The 12,174-nt window shown below is 33.8% G+C and overlaps 1 protein-coding gene across 3 annotated transcripts; it reads right to left on the bottom strand.

Annotated features, from left to right (window-relative positions):
• Window positions 1-2,007: 2,007 nt before the first annotated feature.
• On the bottom strand, window positions 2,008-5,672 carry LOC109149640 (NAC domain-containing protein 43-like). Of its 3 annotated transcripts, none has more exons than XM_019297535.1 (6): window positions 5,585-5,672; window positions 4,524-4,732; window positions 4,066-4,292; window positions 3,850-3,963; window positions 2,976-3,480; window positions 2,008-2,856 (listed from the first exon to the last, which is right to left on the bottom strand). In XM_019297535.1, exons 2-6 carry the CDS (start codon window positions 4,684-4,686, stop codon window positions 2,645-2,647), a joined length of 1,221 nt encoding a protein of 406 aa, XP_019153080.1. In that variant the 5' UTR covers window positions 4,687-4,732; window positions 5,585-5,672; the 3' UTR covers window positions 2,008-2,644. The 3 variants fall into 3 exon arrangements, with proteins under 3 accessions (XP_019153080.1, XP_019153078.1, XP_019153081.1); XM_019297533.1 differs by having other exon boundaries at window positions 3,850-3,966; XM_019297536.1 differs by lacking the exon at window positions 3,850-3,963.
• Between the last annotated feature and the right edge of the window lie 6,502 nt (window positions 5,673-12,174).

A 12,174-nucleotide genomic window follows, 5' to 3' on the forward strand; every position in this document is an offset into this window, starting at 1 on the left:
GTGCACCGTCGATCTGTGATGTCCGGTTTCCTGCTGTTAGATTCTGTCGACCTGGATTAGTAGCTGGTGAAAAAAAAGGATATGTTTAGCAACATGAAATTTTTTGTAATTTTTAAAAATTAAAACATAAAATAGAAAATTAATTTTTTGTTCAAATTATTTACTTTTCAGGTTTAACAATAAAAATTGCACAAAAAAATTAGACTTGAAAAACCATTCCTATCAAAATTAAATCAGATCATTTTATCTTAAATCACAACAATATATCTATATGAATATGATTAATGTTCCTAAATCGAATTGTTTAATGTTTTAAGCATGGTTCCAGTTAACTATGCGGTCCAATAGAAAAAAGTTGTGTTCTCGTGCTGGCTATAATTTGAAGTCACTTAAATATGTCATTTGACTAAAATTATGTTACGTGAAACACTGAAACATATTATAGTGACCAGAAAGTAATTCAGTTTAAGTTGTTTATCTGAGTGACTCAAATCGAAACGTCTCTCATAAAGAATTGAACATTAAACTTTGTGGTTATCAAACCAATTGACAACAAACTCAATTGAATTCATCTCCAACTATATTGATACTTAGTCATCATATACAAAGTAACCTCAATATTCCTACTTGTTACACATGAAATCTGTATTACCATGATACATATTCATCTTATCTTACTTAATACATAAGTATGATGAAAACATATTAAAGTGAATGTAAATGATAAGGTGTTGACTAAATTGTAAGAGGTTTGAATCACTTAAATATATGATATACGGAGTATTTCTTAGTAGGTTTTATTACATTATTAATTTATTGAATACCACAAACAAAAAGAAATGTAATACAATTACGTCCACAATGTTATTTATAAAGAGGTACCTTATATCCCCGGGACGTCAAAATATTGAAGTCTCAAATGTTGGGACTCAAAGTAAGACAACATTAAATATGTGCATCTATTATTTTCATGATATATATATAATATATGTGACAAAGAAGAATCTCATTCCCGACGTATTTGATATATAAAACCTATATGCACTTAAACTATATGGTCCATTTATTATTATTATTATTATTATTATTATTATTATTATTATTATTATGCATGAAACCAACGAATTATCACTTTTTTTATTATTTCCTAACATGACAAACAATTATTTAATGATTATTAGTAGAGGCCAAAGAAGTGTGCGTTATTGGACAGGACTGTGCCCGGCTGCCTGCCCGCCAACCTCCATCATTGTCCAATTACCCATTGTCCACTTTGGAAAATGATAGTTTTTGGCGGGAAACTTTGTCCCATTTTATTTTATACATCAAAAGGAAACAAATTCTGTATTTTTATTTCATAAAAATGAAATAAGAATCATCCACTCTGTATAGTCTACTCATATACTTTGAATATACATATACCAAAGTGGGCTGAGGTAAGTATGACAATTTTTTTCTCATCCCTTCCTGCCTCTTCCTGGTACATTAATTTTTAATATATATATTTTGAAGAAATTATGAAGAATTAAAGATGTAAATACTATATTACGTAGTAGTATTTAATTTTTTTTACTTATACATTAAAGATGGTATTAAATTATTAATTTTAACCATAGAACGGACCAGAAAGCATGAATTTTTGCCTTCAAAAATTTCACGCGAGGACAAAAAACGAAAGAAAATTTTTAATTCCCCAATGAGATTAGGGATGGGGTCGTGGACTCATGGCGACAGGGAGTATACTCTCAGCCCCCCACCTTATTGTCATCCCTAGGATGAGGGTGCTAAAAGGCCTAAAAGTTCTATCCTTATTAGACTAGACTAAAGATAAAATGAGTGATAAACGTAAAATAATAAATGAGTGTGCCGATCTACATCAAACCACTCATAATTCTAATATAATACTCCGTATATCTTAGATCATAAGATATAACTCATATACTATAATGTGTGTAGAAAAAAGAAGGGATTTCCAAAGATGCATAAAACTTTCACAAGATTGTAGAGAAAGTAGTAAACTAGTAACAAGTTGTCAACTATTGAAGGTGAGACAGATACAGATCAATCTTGAATCATATTTAATATTCAATAGTTATGTGAAGAAATAATCAAAGATTTATACACAAGACAACTACCAATATAAATAACACAATGCATCCTGGGCAATGTTTTGTCTTTCTCAAGAGGAGCTAAAAATGCCAGTGCTAACTGGCACAAAAACGTTAACATATGACCATATCAATAACTCCTTTCTGGTTATATATCTGTGTCAACACATGATGTCCAAATCTGTGTCATTCATCACTAAACTCTGTCTCCTACTCTTCTCGAGCTCATATGAGTCAAATGCTGTGTTATGGTAGTCATTCCTCACTTCTGCACACCATGCTTACTTAACTAGTCCCTCCGTTTTTTTCTTCTTTTTTTTTTTCCTTTTTTTTTTGTTTTTTGTTTTTTTTTTTGTTTTTTTGTTTTTTTGGATTTTTGGGGTTTTTTTTTTTTTTTTTTTTTTTATTTCTATAATATGGCACTCATATATCTCTACTGTAGTAAAGAGTTGTATATATCTATCTATATCTATGTTCACACTCTCATAAAATATGTATATATATATATATGATCATAGATGCTGAATACTAATAAATTAGAAAGGGAAGAAGCAGAAGTACTTCTTAAACTTCTTCTTTCTGTGCCTGCTGGAAGAAGCATTAGATGAGTCTTCATTTCTAGATTCTGGCTTTGGCCTCTTGACATTTGGATCCTTGAGAGCTTTATCTGAAGATTTTGATTTGGTGGATGAAGTTGGTCGAGTCTGGACTTGTGGTTCATTTGTACCAGTCCCGGTAATCATCAATTCTGAGAATAAACAATTCAAAGTTTGTTCAGTGTGAATGAAAAGCTGATAATTTGGAAATGAATACATTTCCCATGAAAGGTCAAAGCAATGATCATAGAAGAGGTGCATTATGATATACCTGATGTGGTAGGCGGCAATATCACTTCATTCGGTCTCCCGGATCCCATGTAATTGCAATGGAAGCCCGAACCCTTAGCCTGCAGATCTTGACTTTTCTCATCATCCAGGAGAAGGCCAAAAAATTCATCAGATTTCCGATGACTTGAATTTGCTGAACTGGAAGAATGGGATGCCAATTCTGCAAGATCATTTAGTTCCAGGTAGTCGCCTCTTAAAATGGTATCAGCAAGATCTACATCAAGGGGGTTTTCAGGTTTTTCAACCACAGGGGATTTGCTAATGTCTTTGTCAAGATCGGCCAATTCCAAGAAGCCATCATACAAAACATCTTGGTCAGATGGATGCTCAACCCTGCAGGTTTCTGGTGACTGTCCAATGTCTCCTTCAAGATCATTCAATTCCATGAAATCATCGCTTGAAACATAATCACTTTTGGACTCAACAAAGAGACTTTCAGTTCTGTGAACCTCAGGTAACCTAGTGCTGACAGTGTTGCTCTTCGTCTACAAACAGAGAATAGCCTTTGAAAATTTAAAGATAGATCCTAATACATAAAGTAGAAAAAAAAAAAATAACAAACACCATTTAGTGCTTTGACAACAAACTATAATACCTACTAATTTGATCATAAAAGTGCAAGGAATGGCTAACTAGAAACTTGTTATTTCATAGCACGATGCAATCAAACAAGACAACTATGAACTATATCATACAGATTAATGTCACTTGAAAATTTGATTTGAAATCTCATCAATCATATCATCATATATTAGATCTCAGACAGATAAGTATGCAGCTTCTGACAAGAAAACCAAAAATAATCATAGGGAAGGGGGCGGGGGTGTTAAAAAGGGGGATCATCCAGCACTGACCTGAGATTCCGTAGAGGAACCTCTGCCTGAAGTACTGGTAGTATTAGGAACAACTGACAGAACCAAATTGGAGAAACTCCCACTAGCTTTGATAATTCTACACAGCACTCTAGACTGCTGCAATATAATCACACAGACTGGCTTGATTGGCTGGTTGGTCAAAATAATAACTAATGCAGAAAAACGGGAATAAGCATATGTTGTGTCAATATATACCTTCTGGGTGTCTTTGTGTGCTCCCTTTCGGGTTATGCTGTACTCTTGCATAACCCACTCAGTTTTCAATCCATAAGGAGCACGACCTTTGAAAAATTCCAGATTAGTTCTCCATCCCTTAATATCAGGATTTTCAAAGATCTCACAAGCATCCCCTTTCACGGCCCAGAATCCACCATCTTCAGTCTCCTTTGGCCCAGTTGAGTTTACTAGGTACCATATATCAGCTGCATATATCACAAATCAATATTCAATATAAACATAACAACCACTAGTTCAAGGGAAGCAGATAACAGTTCAAATGGAACCTGATCTAAAATTTGTAAATCACAAAACTATTCAAGATCATTTATCACTAGTTCGAGGGAAGCAGATAACAGTTCAAATGGAATCTGATCTAAAATTTGTAAATCACAAAACTATTCAAGATAATCGGAGTCTGTAAGATCTATACTCACGAGGCAAGCGCTGAGGCTGATTTTGGTATGGGTTTACACAATCAAGCACAGTATCCGGCACACGGGATCCGCACATGAATTTGTCGAGATGCAAAACGATGTCCTTCTCCGAACAACCCGGCCCAAGAGCACGAAGCGGCGTGGGTGAAGGCGCCGGACACATTGCTATCAGCAAGATGAAGCGGACAAAATCTCGATCAGACCTGCCCCTGATTGATCAAATATATATAGCACAAAATATCCCCGATATAGAAACAAATCAATACGAAGGAAAAATCGAACTCCAATTTAGTAAATCCTGAATTGGTATCATACGAAGCATCAGTAATTCAGATTCCTAGTATATTTAGTAAATCCAACTACATATGCCTTGTTTGGTTGCAATAGGAATATCATAAACACATCAAAATCTAGGGATATTTCACTCAATGATCAACAACATGTCAATATCTAAAACCCAAAACAATTCCTTTATTGGCTTTCCTTTACACCAAACCAGGAATAATGCTGTAACCTACAACAGCATGACCCATTGACTCAGTCATTACTTGAAAAAACCAACAACAAATTGGTACAAAAATTCAATATTTTATCATGTTTGGATCCATTTTCAGCAATTTATTCACAGAAATGAATGAAACCCATCAACCACTTCCACAGAATGGATCATCCATTTCATCAAAACAAAATGAAATTAAGAAATAGGTTTCAGCCACAACCAAAAATCAACAAAGAACAATAGGACAAAAAGAGCAATATGATTACATACAGAACAATAGGATTACATACAGCAAAACAAAAGAGCAGCATAACTTGATTCATGGAGAATATGGCACATATTCCTCAATAAGGACACGAAAGTTACAGCTAAAACAGATTGAAAATCAATCAGAAAGAACCACACAAGAATCAGAGCATCAAGCAAGCAATAATTGAAGCAATTGAACACAGCACCCAGCATCAAACATCACTCATTATCCACAACAACAAGGAATTAAGAAAAAGGGAAAAGTTAAAAGCATGGGAATGAGTGGGGAATATTTTCGGAAGAACATTCAAACCTTTGCTGGACTGATTTTCTCCTTCACCTTCTCTCTCTCTCTCTCTAAAATTCACTTCACTTGCTTAGCCGTGTAAGCTTCGGATGTGAGGCCTTTTATAGAGGAAGAAGTGGAAGAACAGACAGTCTTCGCATTCGTCGTTAGTATGTGTTAGTCACAAACGTGGCCGTTAATTTACCCACTCACTTGTTCACCATTTTACATTATTTTAACGAAAATATAATTTCTTTTTGATACATTAGGGGATCACACATTATGGAGGAGATAAATTGAAAGTTAACCTTCATACTCCGGGCATAAACAGTATTTTGATCTCTTTTGATTGGTCAAGATCTCTCAATTCAGCCTGTCCAATAATCATCTTCTTTGATTGGTAAAGATCTCTCAACTCAGTCTGTCCAAAAATCAACGGAAGAGATAAATTGCAAGTCACTCTGTTATCTCCAATTCCAACCCTTGTATATACACTCTGGAAATAAGTCGTCTTCATCAACTTTTATGAATCAATATCTCTCGATCCTATAATCCTGATAAAAAAACACTAAAAAGAGTAAATCACTAATCGTTTTGTCAATCTCTAACTTTTTACCCTAATTCTTACACTATGCATAAGCGATTTTTTTTTTCTGTCAAAAATTCAAAATCTGCTAACCCTAAGTGAAAACAATACAAAATTTCATAATAAATACCAGAATATGCTTGTAGAGCTGTGGGAGCTATGACGGTGAACCACGTGGCGATGCTCTATTTGTCGGATTATGCAATTTGAGACGGTGGGCCCACTTGTTCGTGTATCCGACTCATCGGACTCAGGACGGACCACCTGGACGTGCCGGAGTTTTATTGTATGGAAAGAAACGGAATTACTGTGTGACGCAATCTTTGCATACGACAGCACGATGAACAGACGAACTGTGAGGACCCCTCTTTAATAAATAAATAAATAAAATGATGAATTAAATCGTGGCGGATAAATCAACACGATGAAATGAATGATAAAGCAAGCGCGCACACAAAACATTGAAATTACATAGCATTCGCCATACATTTATCTTGTTCAAAACTTCTTATACGTTATTGGAATAATGAATTTTTGTATTTTTGTAGACACATATATGCATGTACATCAATAATGTTTGACGAATCAAATATTTATATGGACAATTCCAGTCAAATTATAAATAATTAATTTGCTAATTATAAGATTTTAAATTTGATTTTCTGTGAAAATTATTTATTGATTTTCTTCATTTGATACATTCAGTTATGTGTAACCTACATTTAGTTTTTATCATTGTGGTATTTTTTTCTAATAGAGTCACAATCAGACTATACCTATAGTGCACATTAGCAATTGCGGACTTTTTTGTGAATCAAAGAATCACTTCCTCGTATATCACTCCCTCGTATCGTACATCTACTCGGTATCCGGTTGGGTCACCAAGGGAAGTCATTCCCAAGCAAAATTGATCGCAATCTCGACTAACCCTACCTAAAGCTGCAAGCCAAGCCGGCTAATAGCTACAATAACCCTGCATGGCCTGGATGCCAACCCCGACCAGTTCAGGTACCCTATTAGGACCACTTGAGGGTCTAAACCTAGTTTGCGGGCCTCCATTCATCCCTTCTAGTGGATGCTCTTGAATCTCAATACACGTGGCTGATAAGGCATTGTCCCCAAGCTCGCCTATTGCATGCACAACACATGTTGGACATGCCAAGAGCCCGACATGTGCTTTCCGTCTTATAAATACCGCATTTATAGCAATGAGAGTGAACTTTTAGACACTTCTACTTAGTCTGATTCAGTTCAGGAACCTCTGATCACACGTCATCACCTGAGCTTAAGGCTTAAACCAACAAGCAGACTAGATAAGGATCCACCTATAACCCGACATCCGTACTTATACGTATTTGTGGGAACCACCATATTTGCCACATCAATTACTCTTAAGTTCACTAATAACAATTTAATTTTGTCCTCAAAAAAAATAACAATTTAATTAATTTGTTTATTGACTAGAATTGTCTATTGACCTTCTTTGTTTGAGCCGGTCAACATAGATATTGGTTTACCTCCTTGTAATTCTTTGGAGGCTAAAATCACATGACAATATTTACTCAATGCACATCATCATGTAATGGTTGCAAATTTCTCGTTTCTCACGTCACTCAAACAATAAAAAAGTGAAAGAAAAAAAAAATTATAACAATTGAGATACCAAAGTTAAAGTTAACTCTGTAATTAATTGAAGTCGAAGTTTCATTAAATGTTACATAAAAAAAATTCCTATTCAATGTGGCTTTAATTACAAAACTTTCTTATCTTATATATATAAGCTATATAAATAGCACAATAGGGTTTTAGATGGTGTTTGGTTCAGATATTGAAATAAGAATCAATATCAAATATTTAATAATCTAAATAAATTTTACTAAAAGTGGCTACTTGTTTGATAATAAATTGAAAGTAATTAGGAATCAAAATTAAAATAAATGTAACGTATATATCTTGAAACCTTACTCTTTCTTTGTTGCTACGACGAGAAGTCTCATTGACTATATATTTGATTTATGAAAAATCTCACAGTTGGTACCAAAGTGCACATTGGTGCACAAGGAGGTAAACCAACATAGGATAAATATAGTTGACCGGCTCAAACTAAAAAGTCCAATAAACAGCGCATATGAAAAGTTAAATTTGAACTATATTATTACCAAGTGTCCAACCAATTTGGTTGGAGTTACGCCATCCTCGACCATCTCTACTGATCGAGAAAAGTTTATCCTCATGTTCAGGAAGAACAATAACAAATCACAAAGGGATGTCCAACAACATATTAAACAAAACAAAAAAGTCACAAGGTACATTATTCTCGACAACAACATACGAAATGAGAATTATTTTTTATTTTTTATTCATATGAGTAAAAGTAGAATAATCCAATAATCCAATAATAAAACTTAAAACTTGTAGGTAATTAAACACTCGTTTAAAACTAATTACACAAAAGCCAAAACATTATAGGTAGAACCTCCATGTGATCTAACAAAGTCATGTTGAAAAGAAACTTCAAAATGTTTTGATAAAATGTATCGTTTACTTTATGTCTTTATGGTAAAGGGGAATATAGTATTTTGGATGAGGTAAACATATCAAAACCTTAGCTAGAACATTCTAGGCGACTCTAGTATTCCAAGCACTAAACATAACATACGACATGAAGCGTCAGAGGAATAAAAAGGGTAAAAGTGTCAACGAGGTGGATGACTTTTTCTTGTTTTGCCTTCACCAATAAATGCGAATAAAGAAATCAAAGTTGATTGGTTCTTAGCTATGCACGTACTAATCCATTCAACCATCTCACATTGATTAGTGACTAAACCTAACCTAATCCCAGATTATATATTTATTTACTATTCTTAACACACTCAATTTAAGAATGGTCAGCCTGTTGAATCTTGCGACATAATTGGATATCTTGTTTGTATATCACTCTCCGTTAGATAAAAATCGTCTCACCAAATAAATTATGAAAAATGAAAAATAAAAATAAGATACGTATAGTGGATTGTGTAATAAAATTTTGTGTGGCTTATAACATTTCAGTAAATTCGATAGTCAATAGCTAAATATTAATAACCAATTTATTATGCAATAGATGCTCGGTATTTGTGCAACTCGACATAAGCATCTGTTTTTATTATTTAAACAACTTATAATTCTCGGTACCACTGGTCGAAAACTCAACGGATTCAACCCATCTCGTATGATTGTTTAATATTCTTAACACATCCATTTGAGGAATGGCATGATCAATATAATTACTTATCCATTGTGGTAGGATAGCCACCCTTTTTGGTACACTTGATTGATACTTTACGCACTAAAACCAACATTTTGTAAAATCCTATGCCCCATTAGTCTTTGTTTGGTAGGTCCCATTAGTGCCAATATAGTGCCATAGTCCACATTTGATGGTACATGCAACAATGCAATATTCAGGACGAAGCAAAATGAACCATGTGATTACAATTTGTTTGAGTTATAGTATTTGGAGAAATTCATTTGTCTAAAACTCTAAATATTAATGAGCAATTTATTATGTAATTGAGGTTTAATACTTGTATAATTCGTCTACACTATAATCAAATAACATGTTTGGATTAAAAATATGTGTCCGATTCTGAATACAAAAGTCATTTTACTCGATCAGCACGAATAAGTGGAGCAAGTGTATACATCATATCATATCATATATATTATACATATTATATCATGCCACTAGCCTTCCTCGAAAGAAGTTAGAATTGAAGATACGTTATTCAAATTTTATATATATATATATATATATATATATATATATATATATATATATATATATATATATATATATATATAGCGAGTTTCAAGAGTCTAACGTGGTAAAAATCAACGATTCAATATGAAAAAGTAGAGTAAGTGTGTATCAATTTGTACATGTTGAATCATTCCACTAATCTTCTTCGGTTGAAGTTAAAATTAAAGACAAATTGTGTAAATATATAAATAACGAATTTTAGCACCCAATATTATAAACCCTCACAAATATAATCTTAACATTTTGTAAATTAATTTATCACTTGTTAAATTCTACCACCTTTATACAATATTAATATTTAACATTAAAAATCCTCAATGAGCTATATAATTTATATCATCTATCTCAAATATTTAAACTACAAATCGATCTAATCAAATCAATACCAAAAACATAATACTATTAGCTTGATTACAAAACTCAATATATAGTTATATACCCAATCCATCTCATATGATTGTTCAACATTCTCAAGACATTGTTTTCAAAAAAAAAAAAAAAACATTCTCAAGACATTCATTTTAAGAATGGTCACCATGATCAATATAATTAGTTAGACATACCCTTTTTGGTACCACTAGGTGGATACTTTCAACACTTAAACCCAAGATCTTTCTAAAATCCTATGCCTTATAAGTCTTTGTTTGGTAGGTCCCATATAACTTTAATAAGATAGATGCTATCTTAGTGGCCTGGCCAGTCCATATTTGATGGTACCTCCGATCCAAAACGCACTTAAAACATCATCACCATTGGATTGGATTGCAGATATAGTCATTGTCTGGATGAGGCAATCATGGTCACAAGTTTTTTTGTGTCAATTTGTCAAGAATTATGTGTGACTATATTTAGTCACGCCAATGTAGCAAGGCGGCCACCGCGAAGGAAAAGAAGGAAACCTCTGCACGTTAATGCAAATTTGCCGTTCAACGTCATACAATTTAATGGTTGGTGAAATATTTTAATAAAATAGCAATAAATGATTAAAACAAACATCAAATAATAAGGAACGTCTATCCTGTGCATTGACAACAACGTCTACATAAAACGCATTTGATGGAACTTGATGTGATAAATACACAAGGCATACGGATAAGTATAGGTAGGCGGGTTTGGTTAGTATAATTGTATGGATCCGCTTGTTTGTTTAAGTGGTTGAGTTTGGAAAAAGTGGCTATGGGTTGGAGAGTCCCGAGCTGACTATGGTTTAGGTGAGAATGTCTCTAAAAAAGTTCTCCTTCATGTAAAAAACGTGTTTATTTATAGGTGGTGAGAAAGGACACATGCCGGGATCTCGACATGCCTAACACGTGTTGCGCATGCAGTCGGCTGGTTCCACGGCAATAGAGTGACGCTCATGCGTCGCAATATTCCTGACTGGTCACTAAGCCGCGTCAAGATTAGGGATCTAGATTTAATTCTCTAAGTGGACCTGATCAGGTCAATCATCCCAACCTCACTGGGTTGGGGCTGATCTTAATGCGGGGTGAAGGCTCTTGTTCACTAGTCATTTGCTTGGCCTTTGCATTTAGGTCGAGTCGATTGAACATGTGGTCGGTCAAGGTCATGAACGGTGGCCCACAATGACTAAGTCAGGTACCGAGCAAGTACTGTGGACGTATATTCGAGGAATATTTCTCATCAAATAGTCCCCTAGTCTGTGCCCGATGTCGGTTTAGCAAGGCGTGGTTCAGGCTATAAAATTCGACCGAGGCAGCGTCTAGATAGCCTTTTGACAAACCGTGTTGTTAAAATATAAAATGCGAGTTCTACAAAGAAGTGAAAGTAGAGTATCAATTATCAATTATTATACAAAGAAGCAACAATCAACTTAAAAGAGTATTTCAATTGAGGTCTTAGAAGACATTTGACTAATATTATGTATTCATGACTCTCACGCTATTTACAATAAATACATAATGCTATATAGTATATATCTTTATTTTTGGATCAAAAGAAAGGGGTACTCAACTAGAGAAAGAATTACAAATCTTTATTTAGTTCATAAAAAAATGTGAAATTGTTAAAAATGATTTTGTAGTCTTATTTTTTTTTCTTCAAAATTTTAAGTAAGATGAGATTTCAAATAATGTAATAAGTGAAACCAAGCACACTCCAAAGGAATATTTCAATTGTTTGCAGAAGCCAGAAGGATGGTTTAATACTTTAACGGCACGTTTGATTTACGGAATGAATTTTGAGTTAATAGGAATGACATTTCATAAGGAA

The sequence above is a fragment of the Ipomoea nil genome, unplaced genomic scaffold, assembly GCF_001879475.1.
Source record: "Ipomoea nil cultivar Tokyo-kokei standard unplaced genomic scaffold, Asagao_1.1 scaffold2159, whole genome shotgun sequence".
In the NCBI taxonomy this organism is placed as follows: domain Eukaryota; kingdom Viridiplantae; phylum Streptophyta; class Magnoliopsida; order Solanales; family Convolvulaceae; genus Ipomoea; species Ipomoea nil.